The sequence below is a fragment of the Pyrus communis genome, chromosome 16 (assembly GCF_041283825.1).
Source record: "Pyrus communis isolate YQ-2024b chromosome 16, ASM4128382v1, whole genome shotgun sequence".
In the NCBI taxonomy this organism is placed as follows: Eukaryota; Viridiplantae; Streptophyta; class Magnoliopsida; order Rosales; family Rosaceae; genus Pyrus; species Pyrus communis.
In genome coordinates, this window is record NC_142580.1 from 363949 (window position 1) to 383711 (window position 19763).

The following is a 19763-nucleotide window of genomic DNA, read 5'->3' on the forward strand; positions in this document are numbered from 1 at the left end:
CTCGAACCACCACGGAGAATGAGAGAATGTCACCGCAAATTCGGTGATTGTATGCCGAGTTTTGGCCCCAAATCGTGAAACTGACTGAAATATAAAGTGTCCATAGGCGAATATGCGTAATCAAATATTTGTACAAAGGAGAAGGAAAACAAAAGCCAAGCAAAGCAGCTCACTGATATAAAAAGACGGCCACCTCGTCAACACACAATAAATACACTTTTTCCTAAAGAATCAAATCTACAACTTACGAAAAGAAATAGTCCTGGGCGGGCGGAGCGTGGCTTTTAACTACAAGACGGTGTTAATATGTAGTGCCTTAAGCAGCGAAGTAGCCATTTGTTTTACCAACACTTGGCCCCCCGATCGTTGCCCATCTCGGCGTTCTTCTATTAGATTTTGAAGCTTCTGAGGCAGATCATTCTCCACAATCAATTGCTTTGGCCGCGGGTGGTGCTCATAAACAGCCTGCCTCAGACATATTAACAGTATTAACAATAGGAAGAAGCAAATAGATAGCTTCCAGAATAGTAAAAATTCCCCCCACCTTTATCAGTTTAAGAAGATTTAGACGGGCAATAGCATCCTGATGGTCTAGTCTCGTGATGAGCAGCGGTGTCAAACCATTTACAGCTAATGTTGTATTAATTCGAGATGATTTCCTGCAAAAAGAAAGAAAGCAATCGTTATGTCCACAAAGGAAAAAGGGGAGCTTTGTAAAACATGCTACTTAAAATCATTCAGAAACAAAATCTTCCAGTCAGACACATGACACAAGACGTAATCAATCAATAAGTTTATATGCACAAGGTTAGAAACACAATAATTAATTTCTAGTAAATGAACTATATATGCAATCACATACGTGATAATTTTCAAAAATGGCTCCAATATGTGCACGAAATACTGTTCTGGACAGCACTGGAAGAATTTCACCAATTTCTGAACTGCATCCTTTTTCAATAATGCTTGTTCCACCTTCCGGTTGTCATTGTCATGAGCTAAGCACACGGCAATCGAGTCTAATGCTGTCACAGACCAAAGTTCATCCTCGAGAAGGCTTAAGTAAACATCCAACCCACCATGAGCCCTTAGTTGCTCCCTCGAATTACGCGATGCATGAGCCATATCACACAGTAAAGGCAACGCACATTGTTTCAAAGGAGAATTAGACTCGATAAAGTGCATTAAGTGTGGAATTATTCCATTCTCAGCTGCTTGTTCCTGTCTTCTCTTGTTAATCTTGCACAGATTGAACAGGGCATTGAGTACCTAGAAAAAACAATGAGAACAACACAGTTATAACTCAGTCATTTTATGTTAAAGAAGTTTCCTTTCTTATCATCAACATTCTATGTAGAGCTAATATCCGTACAGACTAAAATACTATACATTTAAGGACAGAAGGGGGTCACATATATTTAATTTCAAACAACAAACAACAAACACAATAAAACGAACGGCTTACTAGCCAACAATCCATTGTTAACATTAGAAATAGGACAGATTGCCCACCTCATGATGTATTTGAGAAACAAGAGCTCCTTCTTTGAGTTCAAGGTTTGGAATCAAATATTTAATTGCTTCTGCCCGCTGAAGATTCTCTAAGCAGTTTGGATCAGTTGACAAATGGTTTACACACTTCAGTATCTGTACAATGACAGAGCACCAACATTATCAAGTTTGCAGTAACATAAACCAACGGAACTTTCTGAAAATACCTTCAAAAGAATAGGGGGCTCCACCCTATTGAACATCTTGAAAAGACGGCTGAGCAAACTTTGGCTACACATGTATGACTTTACAGTAGTATCTGCTTGCGCAAACTCAAGCAGAAGATCAGCCACCTTTTCTAGGTATTCCCTCGCAACATCTGCATTCAATGTTGAAACCATGTGGGAAAGTAAACCTGATGATGTTGCACTGCCTGGTCTAGCATTTAAAACTCCAGAACCAGAAAGTACACCTGATGCCGTCTGAGATGCTATGCCAGAAGTGGAAGCAGCTCCTTTGATAGATGCTACTGTTCCCATCTCTTTATTCATCGTTTTATGTGAAACTCTAGCAGTGGAATCAACATTCCCATTTTCTCTACCACGTTGAGAGACATCTGCAAAATAATGAAGGAATCAATTATACTTAGAAGTAGATAAAATGGGCCCATGTAATTGCTAAACAACATTATGGAACAAGAAAGCAATTAAAATCAATACTTTGGTATATATCTGCTCAATAGGAGTGGGAGAAAAAATTGTGTTTGATTCATTAGATCCTAACACTAATTTATATCGTTCACGTATTATAAAATTTAAAGATTCCAAATGGCACACTTGTTTACAGGTTATAAACTAAATGATGGATTAGATAAAGACTGTTACCAGCAAATTCAGCCATCAGGAAATCTAATTCTCCATTTGTCTTCTTTTCATTAGAAGCATGTAACAGGGGCAATATACTTTCGTGTCTCTCCAAACCTGGCAGGTGGCGTACAAACTCGAGCTGACCAGAAAAGTGTCTGGAAGGAGGCTCTTTATCTAACAAGCTAAGAAGGGGACGAACTTGCTCCTGTTGAGTAGTTACTGTTGTTGAAAACCCATTTGATGTACCTTCCATCATTTTTGGAGGTCTATCTGTGGATGCCCTACTAGAAGAATTAGCAGGTCGCTGCTGCCTGAGGTCTAGATCCCGAGAGGTAATTGAAGGTTCCTTAGTTGTAATATTTACTACTTTGTCTACTGATGTTGAGTCTGTCAATTTAGAAGGAACTAAAGCTTCCACTACCACATTGCTAGATTGAGCTCTATCAGTATCTAGATGAAGATATCTTGGATCTGATTGATTGGCATCTGATCTTTGAGAGTTTGAAGTTGAAGCACGTGCAGGTTCTGCTGTTCCAGTTGACAAATGAAAATCAATCAATCCATGTCTAACCTTGGAGAGATCATGTTGATCAGTTGTAGAAAGCAGTACGTCACTCTGAGCAAAAATCGGATGACCAGAATCTAATGAACCAGACCGTGGGCGCTGAGCTGAACCTTCTAGTGGAAATCCACCCCCGACAGATATGGAAGCTAGGCGGGTTGCCTCATTCAAGCTATAAAGGGTGTTAATAAGCCTCAGCATTATTCCAGTCTTCGCGGCTATGCGACAAAAATCATTTCTAGGAGTTGATCGTTGAAGCTTAAAGACCTGCCACATCCCGTCAATTGCTAGATGAACCATTTCCCTGGATACAAAAATGTCTAATAAAAATTTGACACAAGTAATCTTAACTATCCATAATAAGCTTGAAAACATAATAACATTTCTTAATCAGTCACAACCAACCCTCACAGCCAAATGGTCTGACTAATTCTAAAAGGGAGTTCAGGGTTCAAACAATTAAAAATGTCCTCTGTGGCCTAACTTCTATGAGAATAACCCATCCCCAAGAAGAGAGCGAGGCCACAGAAAGTTAGCTAACTTTTAATTAGGTTAACAGTAACAACAGGGAAAAAAACAGAAGCACAAACCTGAATTTTGCATAGTCAGCCTCTAAAAAGCCCACCAAAACAGGTATTCCACGGCAGGCTATGAACATTTGCAACGTTGAAGGGCTGCATAAAAATCCTCAATGTCAACCTCAAACTCTACTTTCCGGTGAACAAGAATATTATGACTAACTACAGAAGGGAGCACAACCTTGATTGACAAAGCTGCTGTAAGAAATAAGCTGCTTCCATACGAATTTCCCGGGAATGATTAGGAAAAGCAAAGCTCATTATCACTGGGATCTGTCATATAAGTTAGCAATGGGAATTAAAGCTGCATAACAAATACCTAACACGAATTTCTGGAGTATAAAACTCAGATAGAGGGAAGAAACAAAGATAAGATGTGTATGCATGTAAAGAAAACTGATTCAATTTTCAGTGATGCCAATAGCCCAGATGCAACTGCAGAATAACAAAACACAAAAACCTGAATGCATTATAACTCACCAGACCCACAAGACAAGCATTTTCCAGGAAATCAGTATTATCTTTGATTATCAGATTTATAATTTGAAGCACAGAACATATAACCTGCAAAAGTGGGAAACAACAATCACATACAGCCATTAGAAAGCTAATTGAAAAGTGGACAACCATCTTTTATAATTCTCATAAACATGACCAGAGAGGTAAAAATGGGTCCACATACACGAGTTTTAGGTACTTCAAGCAATTCCACTAGAGGGAGCAAACCATGCTGAGTAACAAAAACAATTTTCTGCTCTGGGCGCTGATGGAAGATAGCAATGAGTTTCTGACAGGCGGAGACAATAACATCTTCTGTTTCATCTGGTCTCAATGACCCGACCAACCGGCTGAACTCAACAGCCTACCAAACAAGAAATAGCAGATATTATTTCCACATAAAAAAATGGCAGACAAATACTTATATGATTGGTGTGATGTTTCTGTTTTACAATTTGTGCAGCACACACTTTAGGCACCACACTGCACCAATGTCACTCTTGTGACGAGTGATAATAAAGTTACTGTATCTTTCATACATTTTCTTATCAAAAAAATTAAAAAAAATGAGACTCATAAAACAATCTGCTTCAGAGGTGCAGATTTGCAGTCTTAAATTCTTCAGAGTTGTAGCTAGTTAGACTTTAACGCACTCCGTAGAAGAAAAAAAATTATCACACATCCTTAACACATGGGATAAATCATAAAACCACAAAAGAAATGTGAATACCTGTAGGGGAAATAGGTTTTCTCCAGGCATCTTTTCATCGAAAACCTAATACACAAACAGTAAAATGTGTTAGAGATGACGAGTCAGCAAATTAAACAGAAGGACTCAAAATTTGAAACATACCAAACCACCAATATCAATCACATCATCTTTGAGGACACCCATCATAAGCTGTAACAGGTTGCCACCACTGCTGTTAGCCTGACCCATTTCACTCTCCATTTGTTTTTGGGCAATTGTAGCTCTCAACTTTGTAGCCAGGTCACTTTTCCCCGCATCATTCCCAGGTGTATTGCCTTGGTTTGACTGTGACATAGATGCAGACGTCGAAGCCTCAGTTGCCCTATCCTCTGGATGCTTATCCAATGGATGAAACAGATCATCCAAGGAAGCATCTCCTGGAGTATCGCTAAATTTACTGAGTTCATTACCTCCCAACAAAACTGGCATCTTAGCAGCCTTCAAAACAACAGACACAAATCTAGGAGTAAGAAATATGAGAGATTGAAGTTAAAGTAGTAACAATCTCTACACAGGACTTCAAAATATGACACCACAATAAATATTACCCAAAAAAGACAACACCAAACCGACAACATGCATAATACGACCAGCTAGTAGTTAGACAAAAATCAACATCAATTGCTGCAGTCTCACCTTTTGAAAACTACCATCCAGATTTCTTGTTCCAAAACCGAAAGCTCTATAACCAACACCCTTTCCTCCTTGTTTGCCACTTACATTTTTTGTCGTTAATTCAGGAGATCTGACCTCACCATTCACCAGCACTGCATCATGGTTGCTAGCATGTGGTGGCTCGTCAAGCTCAGTTGGCTCAGAGGCAGCCAATTCCTGAGAAGATAATCTGCCAGAACCATTTTGCAAAGATGACTTTTCATGGATAGCTAACGTGGGAACTTCGTCTGTCAGATCATCTTCTAAATTATCCGTTTTCTCCTCAACCGATTTTACATCTGAAGCAGGGTTATCATCAGATCTTCCCATATCAGGAATCTCAGTTGATAATAATCCTTTCCCAGAGTCCTGAAGTTCAAAAGAGCCAAGTCACTGATAATACAAGAAAAATCCAAAGCTTAGATTAAAAAACTTTGCTACTGAATTAAGCCTATAGTTTGCGTAATGCAAAAAGGCAAAGACTCTCACTGCTTTAATGGTTGAAGCAGCTACTTCAACTTTCTCTGCAGAAGGACTTTCAGCAGAACCCGGATTATCTCCATTGGAAATTTCTGCACCTATTGAAGCTTCTTGTCTGCAAAATAACTGGGTATTTTAAAATGAATTACCAAACAACAATCCGAATAAGCTGAAAGCTCTAACAAAAAAAACACCTAATGAAAAATACTACAAAAGAAGCCAAGACAGCCCCAACAAAAAACTGCATAGGATGTACTTGATGACACCTACCTTAGAGTTCCACTATGACGAATTGAAGATTGCAAAGCTCGCCGGCAGTTTTGTATCCAAGGGTGAGAAAGCAATGTCTTTGCATCAGGGCGGTGCCTAGCATCCTGAGATATGCAACAAAAATGTTATAGATGAATATAATTAAGTTACAACTAACCCACTTTTAGTTAAGGAAAAATTCCATCAAGGCTAAGACTTAGTTCTAAGTCTAAATTCCATGAAACTTGACCATCTATCCGTGGACTTAAATACTCTTCATTAAGTAAAAATATCTCTGCCTCACCTTCTTAAAGCACTGACCCAGAAAATCAGTAATGTCCGGGGATAGGCTGTCAGGTATGGGAGGATGCTCATCCTGAAAGAATTGAAGGCAAAGGGAAAAGGAAAAAGAACAAAACTGTCAACACTAGCACTCAATGTTAAGAAAATTAGCATTATAGGGAACTGTTTGCATACAAAAGCCTAAAGGGAAGGGGGCAAGAAAACAGCTTCAAACTGCAAGCTGACACAATTTTGAAAATGACCACTTCAAAATCAGCAGTACATGCATCTTTGCGCTTCCTAACCCCCCACACCCCCCCCCCCCCAAAAAAAAAAAAAAAGAAAAAAAAGACCATGCCAAACAAATGGACCAAATTAGGGAATAAATGAAAGTTAAACACACCTGAACAATACGAAACAATGCTGGCATAGGCTGTAGATCGTAGTAAGGAGGTGCGCATGTAAGAAGTTCAATTACAGTGCACCCAACACTCCAAATGTCCGAAGCAGCACAAACTCCCGACATTTCAATCACCTAAAACATATATAATTTCCATCAAATTAAGGCCTCTCGTTAGCATTTTCATTACTGAATCAAAAGCATGATTTTTTTTCAGCACAAATTCAGCACGTCATGCAAAAAACGATTTCATTTGACTGCTTACATTTGTGCTTTGGCATGCATGATCAAGCTAGTTTTAACAAAACAAATACTGAGTTCCTCTTGCTCCCATATACTAAAGGCAGACTTTCTTTTCCTTATAATTATAATAATTATTATTATTAATATTAATTAATTAGCATAATAAAAGCAACTATAAAATACCTCTGAGGCCAGGTGTGACGGTATTAGAGTCGGCTGAGGGAGAATGCCATGTTTCAATAAAAAAGTTATTGCAGGGAATAACAGCAAGATTGGTGGTTGTTTGGAGTGTATGGGCCTAATAAAGCTAGAGAAAAGGGTGCTCTTTTGGGAGGATTTAGCTGGATTACTTGGATTATGTGGTTCCAGGAGGTGCACGCATGTGGAAATTTCCATATGGGAGGATGAATTGCCTATACAAGTATATTTCTTCTCAACAACCAAAAAAAGAATGGGGAAAAAGGAAAGGAAAATAAGAATACCTCTGGGGCCATCCAGTATGGTGTTCCAACAACTGAATGTGTATTAACATCCGCCTCAGTCAGTTTTGTCGCAACACCAAAATCAGCAAGTTTCACAAGCCCCTGAAAAGGATGACCCATACAGATCAAGCAATACAATAAGTTATTACTAAATGGAGAAGGTACACAAGCAACTGATTGTAGACCAATATCTTTGCACGCTTGAAATCCCAATCGAACAAATACTTCACAAGAAGGTGATGGTAACTATCAAAGCAAACTCATCTAGAAAAGATGAGAAATACACATGTAAGTCACCTCTTTAGTTGTCAATATATTTGCACCCTTGATATCCCGATGGATTACTCCCTGCTCATGTAAATATACCAACCCTTCCAGAACCTGTATCATAAGTTTATAACAAATATCAAGTTAAAATATCTAACTTGCACGCACCTACACATACAAATAACGAACAGCAAGGACATTATGGAACCTGAGCAATGTACACGGCTACCAATGATTCTGGGAAAGGTCCAAATTTGTTTGGCTTGATAATGTTTGCAAGTGAGCCATTCTCCACATATCTACAAGTATAGCAATAAAAACATCACAAAGTTTTCTCAACAGAGTTTCCACATGAAATATTGGGGAAAATTGCGAGCTCACTTACTCCAGGATTATGTGAAGATGAGTCTTTGTCTTTAAGGATCCAAGGTACTTCACAATGTTTTTGTGATTTAAATTCTGCAAAAGTGAATTTAATTCCCTAAGCATTGTACTCAGCATGCATCTCATTCCAAAGGCATCCCGAATGTCTAGTGTTAGTAGGTTAGCAAAGGGCAACTCAGCAACAGCATTTCAGAAGAAATGCATCAAAACCACTGTATACAGCGGATCGTGTTGGCCAGGCCCAAAATTTCAATCAGCTTTCGCTAATACTTTAATCAACAATACAAACATATATAAGACCTGCCAAAAACTATAACTGACTCCTATCATTTAACAGAATCCTGACAGAAGGATAAATGTGCAAAATATGAAGGACGGCTATAGGCTACAGTTGCAGGTACATAAAAATCAACCCATTTCAAGGGGTCCTCATTTAAACCCCAGAAAGTTGATCTGCAACAGGTGCTAACATACAATAACGGGACATGATTTATGGTAAAAGATTTCAGCTTAAGGTAAATAATTGACATCAGAAAAGCAAAGATGACAACAAAGAAATAAAACATACCTTGAGTAAATCAATCTCTTGCTAAAATGTCACCGCATTGTACGACCAGAGAAGCAATCAAAAGAAAAACAGCAGCCAGTGAGCCAAATTAATGTAGTGTAAACTGGAAACAACATATGCAGGAGAGATGGTATGCTTGAGTAACATAAATATAAATCATAATTTTGACTTTTACGACACATAGCCGAATTTGCAAAATCATATATAAATCCTCTGAAACAAATGGCCTTCAAGCCCAGCCATATCTACATGAACACACATATATACATATATTCACATTTAATTGACAAAGACTATCTAAAAACATGTGCTATTGCAATTCTATTTCCTTCATGGTTATTTGTAAGAACATGTAACAACTGCTAGACAAAGGAAAGCTGGTCCAACCATTATAATGTTGAGATCCTCCTGAGCAATATTCTCCAAAGAAACTTGTTTAATTGCGACAAAGTCTCCATTCTCCAAATCCAAACCCTTGTAAACTCGACCATATGCTCCCTTTCCAATCTCATCTCCAAGCATCTACACCAAAAATATTCACATAATTCAAAATACGAATAATACGAAAGATTTGTTGGATATCCTAACACCATATCTAGACGTTGATGAATTTATCTTAATTTTTTTCGAAAGAGGACTTGTTGAAGATATTTTCTGCCAGTGCCAGACTAAGAATTAGAGCAATAAAGCATTAGTTTCTCAGAAGCCAAATGGAGGAGAGTGTCAGTGAAAACCAACAAACCATGAAGCTGAAAATCACAAAATTAGTAACCTCTAAACAGTTCAACGCAAACGCTCAGTTAGGAAAATGCAGGGAACGAAATACAGACACTATCGAAAAACAAAAACCCTAACCCTCAATTTATTTACCAATTACTGCAGAGAAGAAACTGTCGACATTCTAATTCCAAACACAAATTACACATTACTACGGAAGAAACTGTGAACTGGAAATTGAGCTATCTATGAACTTGCTTACGTATTTGTTATCGAGAGTCTTGGATTTGTGGAAGTGGGCCGACGCCGCTTGCCGAGACATCTCTGCGGAATCGGCTTACCGATGAGAAACCCTAGAGAAGATGGTGGTTCATCAGAACAAGTGGAGCTACAGAGAGGGACAGAATTGGATTTGGAATTATGATCGGACAGCTTGCCGGAATTCTAGGAAGGGAGGACGGAGCAGAGCTCCGACTTGTACAGAGAGAGAATGTACGGAGGGAGAGGGAGGGTGTTACTACGAAACTGAATGTTTATTAGGATGGAGGTGGTGGTAACATGACATGATCATCATAGAAACTATCATAACAAAATAAATATAAATAAATAAAATGGCAATTGAAGGAGTAAGAGCAGAGCACTCCTCTTCCTTTTGCTGGACCTCAAAGGCTCCAACTCAGCAATGATAGACGGGCAGTGGACTCCAGCGGGGACACTTCTGTCGATTAACGACTTTAAAAAGAGAAGGGTCAAATGGGAGGGGAATGTTCTCTTATTTTGTTGCAACCAATTTCCCCAACTTTTCTAAAAACCACCTCTGTTATAAATATTTGGAATCGCTTTTATAAGAAAGCACTTCTATTCAGAATACCTTATGTTTAAAGTGTTTTCATGAAAAAATGATAACATTTTTTATTTGAAATTCGAGTGTTTAGAGGGCAAGTGCTTCTCTAAAATCCTTTTAACTTAAACCAATTACAATCGTTTTTTTGTAGTAAAAATCATTTTAACCCTTCGAAATTTTATTAAAAATCCCAGCAAGTACTTATTCGAAAAGTACTCCTAAATTTTTCTGTTAAACATAGTTGAACGCTTTTGTTTGTATTGTTGATATTCTCGAAATAATCCCGAACGGGCATTCTAAGGCGCTTTCATTTTGAGGCATAAAGAAAGGCCTTGCATACTTTTGCATAGCCTTTTGACTAAGGAACCGTATACGGTATTTGTCCTACTGTTTTTTCCCTTTTGGTCAAAGGTAAAAGTCACCTAATTTGATACTCTTGTCAATTGCAGATACGAAAAAGCATTCCTTCAACCAAAAGACCAAAATCCTTACGTTAAGGAAACCTCAAATCTCATTAATGTGGGTCAATGATGGGAGAGATGGACACACAACAAACGAACGTGAGATCTTAAGTTCAACGGTGCGTATCTCTCCCCTCACATAAACATGCCACATGAGGAGAGAGACGCACAAAAAATACAGCCGTTGTACATAACTTCTTAGCCTCTTTCCTGAAACTAAATGGGGCAGACAGGTCAGATTCATGCAACACAGCATAACTTTTAAAACATTATCATGTTATGACAAGTCTTTCTCTTTCTCATTCAACGCCTAGCTATGTAATTGATTAGTATATAATTGCGCTTCTCATCACTTCTAAATTTAATTGCAGTTCTTGTAGTATCTATCCAATTCTTCCAAGTTTCTGTGGAGCTTCGTGTCATCCTTCATCTCAATTTCATCTGTGCAAAACTCGTTGCAAGGTCTATCGCCTCATTCATACGAGATGCATCTGTTCCCTGATATCGTCAATTCAATGGAAAATTTGAGAAAAAGGTAAGAAATAAAACCAACTTAAATCTTAAGCACGAAATGTAATATGATTTACACAAACATAAACCATATTCAGATTCTGGACAAGGAAAAAAATTGGAGAAAGTGGTCGAGACATAAGTCGATAAACACTAACCTGGCCAGTAGCAAGGCCACCTTTTCCTTTTCCGCATCTTCCATTCAAAGGACCTATGGCTGCTGTCAACCACTCTGAGACCTCCAACTGAGTGCCCTTGTCCCCTGGTACGCCAGCACACACCAAAGCTTTATTTGTGGTCTCGTCCGTGCTGAAAACCATGGCGGGCATTCCCTGTTCATGTACCATCATGATTTCAAGTTATTTTCCTCAAATTCACAAGAAATTGACAATTGATCAACATCATAGCGAATAACAATCAAAGTATGTCATGACGATGACTACTATTCAAGCATAGTTCAATTCATGCCATGGTGATGGGTTTCTACGTTATGTTATGACACCTATCGGATCGCATAGAGGCCAAAGAGAAAGTGAATTGTGCTACTGACCATCCCAGTGATCTTCAAAACAGCTTCACGAACTGCGGCTGTATCCAAACCAACATCAACTTGGGAAACACAGTAAGCTTTCCCATCTGAAGCAGCAACTTCAGCCATCTCAGTTGCAACCTTTACAGCATTCTTTATATTTTGCTCCGCAATCATCTTCTGTGCTTTCTTCAATTGGGTCTGTTGGATGGAGCAAGAATTATTACACTAAAGTACAAGTATATAAAATATTAAATAAGTAAAAAAACAAAATCCTAAGTGTTGTCCCGCCTAACTGAAATACCTGAAGTACAGCCATCTTGGCCCTGATTTCAGCTTTCTTAGCAGCTGGAATTGGTGCTGAGTCCACACGAGATTTTAGGGAAGCTACTTTCTGTTAAATGAAAAACAAAAACAGAAACATGTTATAAAAAAAGATTAGTTACAAATAAAAGATCTGGTGAACACTCTATCCGGTCAACCTTTACTTGCATAAGCATAACATCATTAGTTTATAGAAATAGTTGAATCGTCATTTCTGAATCCAAAAAATGAGGATTCTGGGGAAAGATCAAGAGAAACAACCTTCTCCAGCAAGCTTCCTTCAGCCTTGGACGCTTCATGTACATCTTGCTCAAGCGACCGAGCCAATTCAATTGCCTGAAAAGCACCTTCACTTGTGACAGCAGTTATTCTCCGTATTCCCTTAGCAATTCCCTCCTCAGATAAAAGAGCAAAGGCCTTTGCTTCCCGTGTATTTGATATATGTGTCCCTAGATGTATGAAAAAGATAAAGGTCAGCTTAAAAGAAGGAAATTCCCCAACAACACATCAGTAGGAGATGACATTAACCTCCACAAAGTTCTGCTGAAATTGATAACCATTCCTCATTTTCGGGGTAATCCAAAAGATCCTCAACCTTTCGCCCAATAGCCACCACTCTTACTGGGTCAGGATATACCTACACCAAAAGCAAAAATATACGTATCACGCAACACAAAAATATAGCCATTGAGAAGACTAACTAATTATGTTAACATTCAGAAAACTACCTCTCCAAATACAGCCCTTAAACCATTGATGCGCTTGGCATCAACCAGGGCTACCTCTTTAGCATATACACCTAATTCAGCTCTGATTTGCTCATTCACAATTGACTCTATTCTTCTCAAACTGTCAGGATCTACCGGCTTGCCTGTTCAAGTTCCACTAGAAATTTTAAGAAATTCAATAGACACAGATCACCCAATCCTCTTAAATTAATGCACTAACTTGAAAAGCTTTACCATGTGAAAAATCAAATCTCAATTTCTCAGCAAGAACAATAGAACCCTTCTGGTCGACATGATTTCCAAGAACTTCCTGCATTAGAAATGCTGAATGTCATCAACTACACGGACAAAACAGTTAAGAAAATAACAATTAAAAACCGATAGCAGGTTTTGGGTTGTTGGCATTTGAACATACCCTCAGAGCAAAATTCAACATGTGCGTGCATGTATGGTTGGGGGCAATGAGTTTACGCCTATTGTAATCAACCTGTACCAAAGAACCCAGTAGGAGTTAAAACAAAAGGAAACATAGATTGAGTCACAGATGCATAACTCTAAGCAAATAATAAAAGGAAGAATCACCTTGCAATTTACTTTGTCACCGACTAAGAGTTTGCCACTCTCTCTAGAAAAAGAACCAATGTGGACAACAAAACCTCCATAAATTTGAACATTGCAAACTTGAAACGAGAAAGAGGATCCTTCAAGTGATCCAGTATCAAAAATCTACAAGCACATCAAATTAAACCAGATGCACAAAATGATTAATGAGAATCAAAACAATCTCAATAAATGTGATCCAATAGAGTATAACCTAGTTCACACATAGTGCTTCCGATCAAGAAGAATATAATAAGCTAAAGAATGAAAACAAAAGGTAAAACCGGAGGACCCTACAAATCTTGAATTACTCCTCATTCTCAAAGTGAGTCCAAATTTGCATCCATGTACATCATGTTTCCTTGTATTATGATTTATGAAGCTGCTGGGGATGTGCATGCACAGCACTAGAGGCCAACAAATTCTAATTTGATTATTTTTCGATCATTAGCAATAAGAGGATTGATTTCCAGTTTCCATAATTGCAGCTAATATTTTGTTTTCGTAAAAGATCTGACACATTTGTTTAAAAGAGAGAGAGAGAGAGAGAGAGATCTTGTGCATTGAAGTAACATCCTAGTAACTAGTAAGTTTAGTAGACTATATTATACCAACAATTCAATCATGGAAGTAACATCAAAATAATTTTAATAGTACATGATGGGTCAAAGTAACCAAACTATACAATACCTGACCACCTTGCTCAGCATAAAAATTTGTAGACTCCAAAACTATACCAACTTCATTGCCAGCAGAAGCACTATTAATAAACTCAGAACCAGTGTAAATTGCTTTTACCACACTTTCATGGTCCTGTATTGGTAGAGGAACAATTTTGTATATCAAGGAATAAACATTGAATAGCAATCTTTGTATAATTCAGCAAAAACATATAAAACATGCAAAATGTCAAAAATGACCTGGTTCCAAATAAATTTAAAGTTGTCATCTGTTGCAGCAACTCCCCTCTTGTGCAATGTAGCAGTAGCATCAGCATCCATGACAATAGCACCACCAGCTTGCTTCAAGAGGTTAAAAAAAAGGTAACATGAGTGCGCTACCACATGAAATTTCTGATATACCATTTAATCTCTAAGAGAAGATATTCCCACAAACCATTTGTCTACCCCTATAAACCCCTTTTTATTTTGATCTTTCAAATAAATAAATCAAGAGGCAGAAATAAACAGGGGAGTGCAGAAAGAGAAAGGGTGCACGAGATAAATTTTATCATGTCACTTAGTTCCCGAAATCTAAAATTTTTCTTTTTAAACAACCAGCGTCATATGAAGAGAAAAAGGTTGACCAACATATGAAGTTGACACTAGAATATGGATGAGCAAAAGTGGGAAAATGTCGGAAGATAAAGTACCTTATTTTGAGCACTCCTTGATCTTTCTCGAGCTTCATCCATAGCATTATTGAAACCCTCAACATCAACTATCAATCCCCTTTCCTCTGCCATCAACTGTAGGAAGAAAGTATAAGTAAGCCAGTCTTGTACAAATAAATATCAAAGAGGACAATAGATCTCAAGTACCTGAGTCAAATCTAATGGAAACCCAAATGTGTCCCACAAAACAAAAGCATCCTGCAGTCACAATAGGAACAAAGTAAGCCATAGTAATCAGTAAGGAAAAAATTATAATCTTCAAACATGAGCACTATCCCTAGTCTGCTACCCATAGATAATGGAAATGGTCCAGTTCAACAAAGAATTATTTAAGTTGGTGTATCCACACTTCTGTAAAGAAGCATCACAACTCATCCACACTTAGACCTGGTTTGGTACTGAGGTGATTCTGAAAAAAGCTGCTATCAAAAAAAGCTGGGAGCTGTTTTTGTGTTTGGTAAACACTCAGCTTCAGCTTTTTTTCACAGTTTTGGGTGAAAAAAAGCCAAAAACAAGAAGCTGCAAAACCCAGCTTTGAAAAACCGGCTTTTTTTCACATCTGTTTTACATAAAAGTTTACCAAACACTCTAATACTGCTTTTTTTCTTTTCAAAAGCACTTTTACAAAAAAGTTTACCAAACACTCTGCTGCTTTATTTCACAGCTGCTTATTCTCACAGCACAGCAGAAGCAGCTTTTTTTCAAAGCACAGCAATACCAAACCAGCCCTTATTCTAGCTAATTGTTTTCTTTATGAGAAAAGTTAATAAGCTAATTGTCAAGATCATGTTCCAACAAACTTGAGCAGCATCTGTGATCAACTTAAATTCAAGTCAGGTGAAACTAAACAAAGTACATACACTGGATACCAGGTATCAAGAGTGCCCTTTCTCAACATGGATATCAGAGTTTCTACTTATGATGCACGGAGAAATATTTGTGTGGGATTTGGTTTTGTCGACACATCCTTTGTTAAATCAGTTTTCTACCAACTAGATATTACATAAGACTGCATTTTCAGAAGCTTTAGAAGAAGAAGCATTGCAGTAGGGTTAAATGAAAAGTTGGAACAAGGAAAAGCTTATCCCTCTCTTTTGTGAGAATAATACTCACAGCAATGACACATATGACACCAGTAGAAAATAAGTGGAAGAGTACAACAAAATTCAGAAAATAATAACCTGTCCACTAAATGTTTTCCCTTGAACATCCTGAGCAGCCTTCTTGAATCTTTCTATTCCCTGAAAACAAATCAATCATCAAATCAACTTAGTTGCACATAACATCCGCTCCCTCCAAAAAAATCATAAATCTCTCTACAACTCAGTGTGTACATATAATGAAAAAGAATAAAATGTTCCATGAATAGGAAATTCATTTTAATGCAATCAAAAGAACCACAAAAATATTAAACTTTGCAACAAAGGAAACAAAATGCCCATACAAAACTTCAAAATGTACATTCATACCTTCTGTAAAGTCTTCTCAAAAGTTTCTTCCTCCTCTTTGATTATCTCCCTGATATGTGCTTCATGTTGTTGTACCTCTGGGAAAACATCACCCATCAGTGTCACCAGAACGTGCACAAGCCTGGATTCCACAAAGTATCATATCAACACTCCATATAATTACAATCAGAAACATTACAAATCACAAATTGCAGTATGTCTGTCGTTATTACCCATTGAAAAATCCTTCTTTAGCTTTTAGGACATCATTTCCATACCGAACAGCGCGACGAAGAATGCGCCTCAGAACATATTCGCGGCCGTCATTGCCTAACATAAGTAGAACCTCGTAAGGTACACTTTAAATTACTCCACAAAAAGGTTAAGAAAGAATTAAACAACTTAAAAACATTTATATCTTAATGTAAGATGTAGCTAATAAAAATGATGTGAAAGTCGTTGTGACCCTTAAATAGACACTATCAATACCAACCCCCACACAGCCCCGGGGGCGGGGGGGTGGTGGTGATGAAAAGTTTTCTATAAAAATATGACACGTATCATTATCTTAAAGTATTTTCTCACTTACTAGAAATCTGGTTAGTCACCATCTAGATTAAAAAGAATATACCCTTTCCAACTAGTTTAAAAACCACAGGACATAAGCCTTCAGCATAAACTATAACACCCCTGATGAATAAAGACCCAAAAGGCAATGAGCAAATTAATGAATAAGTAGACCAACCACAACCAATAACTCACAACCCTGTCCCATAAACGTTCTGTCTCCAGTGGGAAGCAGACACCACTGACCTAAACTTCAGTAAAACAGAATGAGGCGTCTGTTTAACTATTGTCTGCCTACCTGGACGAGACCCATCAGCAATGGAAAATGAAAGAGTTCTTATATGATCTGCAACAACTCTGTATGCCATGTCAATTTTGTCTACATCATCCACACCAACTTTCCCAGAATATGGTGGAGCCCCTGTTGCCTATAAAAATATTGGAGACATGAAGGCAATGTCAATAACAGAATTTGATTCGTTTTCTTTCTTCTTTACTGGGTGTAGGTGTCTCTCTATATACTCTATGTAGTTGGGTTTGCACCCTTTCATGGTATTAAAGGCATTGTGCTTTAACAGGACCCTACAAAATTGACATCTCACCTGTTGGATAGCATCAAAGATGGGCATGAACACATCAGTATCATAATTGCTCATCTTGTTCTGAAGTATGGAAGTTAATCTTTCAAATCCCATCCCAGTGTCAACATGCTTAGCAGGGAGCGGCTTTAGAGAACCATCACTTTCCCTATTGAACTGTTGGAGTAATCAAGGAACAAATACAGTTCACCAAATTAATTGTCAGAAAAATAAAACAGAAAGAAAAGAAGTAAAATTATGTGGCAAATGGAAGGTTATATTTCAATTTTTTGATTTTGTGCTAATAAGTACAAACCATTAATCGCAATTCCAGTTTTCAATGCCAATTTTCTGGAACTATATGAAAGAAATGTTCATCCATATACAAAGATCCATAATTATGAGGTCAAAGTTATACCTGAATAAAGACGAGGTTCCAAATTTCAATGCAGGTAGGATCATCGTTGTTGACTAATGATGCAGCATCACGATTTCCGATTCTATCGTAATGAATTTCAGTGCAAGGACCACAAGGACCAGTATCTCCCATCTCCCAGAAGTTATCCTATTTTGGAGGAGAGAAACAACAACAATAACACCAAAAAAACCAATTAGATAAGGTCATTCAACCTGATGAACAATCACTACAAAACTGTTATAAATAGAAATTAAAGAATAGCACACCTTACAGCCAAACGGTAGTACATGACCAGCTGGTAGAAACTTAAGCCACAACTCTCTAGCTTCATCATCAGGAGCAAGACCAGCCTTCTCATCACCACCAAAATAGGTGGCATAAATTCGATCTTCTGGCAGCTTATAAACCTGCATACAATACGTCAAGGGTCATAGTAAAATTATCAGCGTTAACATAGTCACCGGTGATGAAAAAATTAAAATTGGGTGAAATCTGCTTACTTTTGTGAGAAGCTCCCAAGCCCATCCAATGGCTTCCTTCTTGAAATAATCCCCGAAAGACCAATTGCCAAGCATCTCAAAGAAGGTGTGGTGGTAAGTGTCTTTCCCTACATCATCGAGATCGTTGTGCTTCCCGCCTGCTCTTATACATTTCTGGGTGTTGCATGCTCGAGTCAGCTTGCTCAACTGAGTGTTTGGGTCTGCTGTCCCCAGAAAAATGGGCTTGAACTGGTTCATACCTATCCATCCGAAACATGCATACAATCGAGCCTATCAACAACTATATACTATATTTGGTGAGTGGAAAAACAATCAAAGATTCAATATAAAGGCACAAAACCCTGAAATTAAACGAAACTAAAACACAACACTGGATTGAACTACCCGCGTAGATTCTCAGGATTGCGTAAACCCAAAGATAATTAACAAATATATGCACAGTTACTAGAAAAATAAATCAAAGATTCAACGGGGCGTAAATGGTTACTATTCGCACAAAACCCTCCCCCTTCAGCGGGGCGCAAATGGAGGTACGGGGACCGTCGAATCAACGAGGTATTTCAGCGCCTCCGTTGTACGACGAATTGCTACCTGTGACTACGCCCTTTTACCCGATTCAGGTTCAACATTCGCACAAAACCCTAAAATATAAGACGGGACTGAACCGCCTGGTTCGTTTTCCGCCACGGTAAAATCCAGTAACAAGTCAACTTCAACAAAAATCAAAATCGGGATTGACGAACCAGCATTGGCGAACAAAAGAGTGGGATCGTTGTGGGGAACGACGGGGCTAGACTTCCAGAAGACGTGAGCCTTCTCCTCGAAAAACTTGACGAAGGTGTCCCTGACGCGCTTCGCCGGCCACTCCAGTCCCTGCGATTCAGCGCCCGGCATGGCGGAGGGAGACGAGGACTTCGCGGAGGATGAGTAGCACCTGTACGCAGCGGCGAGGGGGCGACCGCGAGAGAGGAGTGGCGGCGGCAAATGAGTGGGAGTACAAGGAGAAGTGAAACGAGGGTAAGGTTGTGAAATGAGAAGGGCGCGGACGGCTATAGCTCCTTTCTCACGAATTCCACCCCTCATTCATCCCTTTTCCATTGGGTTTAATTGGCAACGTAAGTTACAACCCTTTTTGTTTTGTGTTGTGAAAATATATGCCTTTTTTTTTCTTTTTGTAAAGGTAAACAATTAGGCAGGTTGGTAAAAATAATCTATGCCATCAATTTACCAAGGATATATTTAGAATCGTTGGAAAAAAAGAGAGGATATATGTAGAATTATTCTGGAAATAGTCTTTTTTTTTTTTTTTTTTTTTTTTTTACAATTACAAGCGATCCTAAAGCGTAAATATTTGAAAGTTTTTATGAGTAGCACGAATGCTCGCAAGAGAA

At 38.3% G+C, this 19763-nt stretch overlaps 2 protein-coding genes across 2 annotated transcripts; both read right to left on the minus strand.

Moving 5' to 3' along the window:
* Nucleotides 1-81: 81 nt before the first annotated feature.
* LOC137732183 (MAP3K epsilon protein kinase 1) lies at nucleotides 82-10412 on the minus strand. The gene is made up of 24 exons (XM_068471481.2): nucleotides 9735-10412; nucleotides 9143-9277; nucleotides 8756-8776; nucleotides 8189-8262; nucleotides 8012-8102; nucleotides 7834-7917; nucleotides 7537-7638; nucleotides 6815-6946; nucleotides 6434-6505; nucleotides 6151-6254; nucleotides 5890-5995; nucleotides 5383-5769; nucleotides 4849-5184; nucleotides 4726-4770; nucleotides 4180-4359; nucleotides 3978-4061; nucleotides 3679-3770; nucleotides 3510-3593; nucleotides 2376-3223; nucleotides 1719-2107; nucleotides 1513-1647; nucleotides 863-1269; nucleotides 545-659; nucleotides 82-465 (listed from the first exon to the last, which is right to left on the minus strand). The coding sequence occupies exons 1-24, from the start codon at nucleotides 9792-9794 to the stop codon at nucleotides 289-291; spliced, it is 4260 nt and encodes a 1419-aa protein (XP_068327582.1). The 5' UTR covers nucleotides 9795-10412; the 3' UTR covers nucleotides 82-288.
* Nucleotides 10413-10809: 397 nt separating this feature from the next.
* On the minus strand, nucleotides 10810-19540 carry LOC137731086 (alanine--tRNA ligase). Its single transcript, XM_068470162.2, has 23 exons — nucleotides 19116-19540; nucleotides 18373-18611; nucleotides 18139-18279; nucleotides 17873-18019; nucleotides 17479-17631; nucleotides 17175-17304; nucleotides 16543-16639; nucleotides 16331-16451; nucleotides 16043-16102; nucleotides 15009-15059; nucleotides 14841-14936; nucleotides 14389-14490; nucleotides 14159-14281; nucleotides 13451-13594; nucleotides 13284-13355; nucleotides 13103-13178; nucleotides 12869-13011; nucleotides 12669-12777; nucleotides 12402-12589; nucleotides 12121-12210; nucleotides 11838-12017; nucleotides 11446-11619; nucleotides 10810-11275 (listed from the first exon to the last, which is right to left on the minus strand). The coding sequence occupies exons 1-23, from the start codon at nucleotides 19453-19455 to the stop codon at nucleotides 11204-11206; spliced, it is 3048 nt and encodes a 1015-aa protein (XP_068326263.2). The 5' UTR covers nucleotides 19456-19540; the 3' UTR covers nucleotides 10810-11203.
* Nucleotides 19541-19763: the final 223 nt, after the last annotated feature.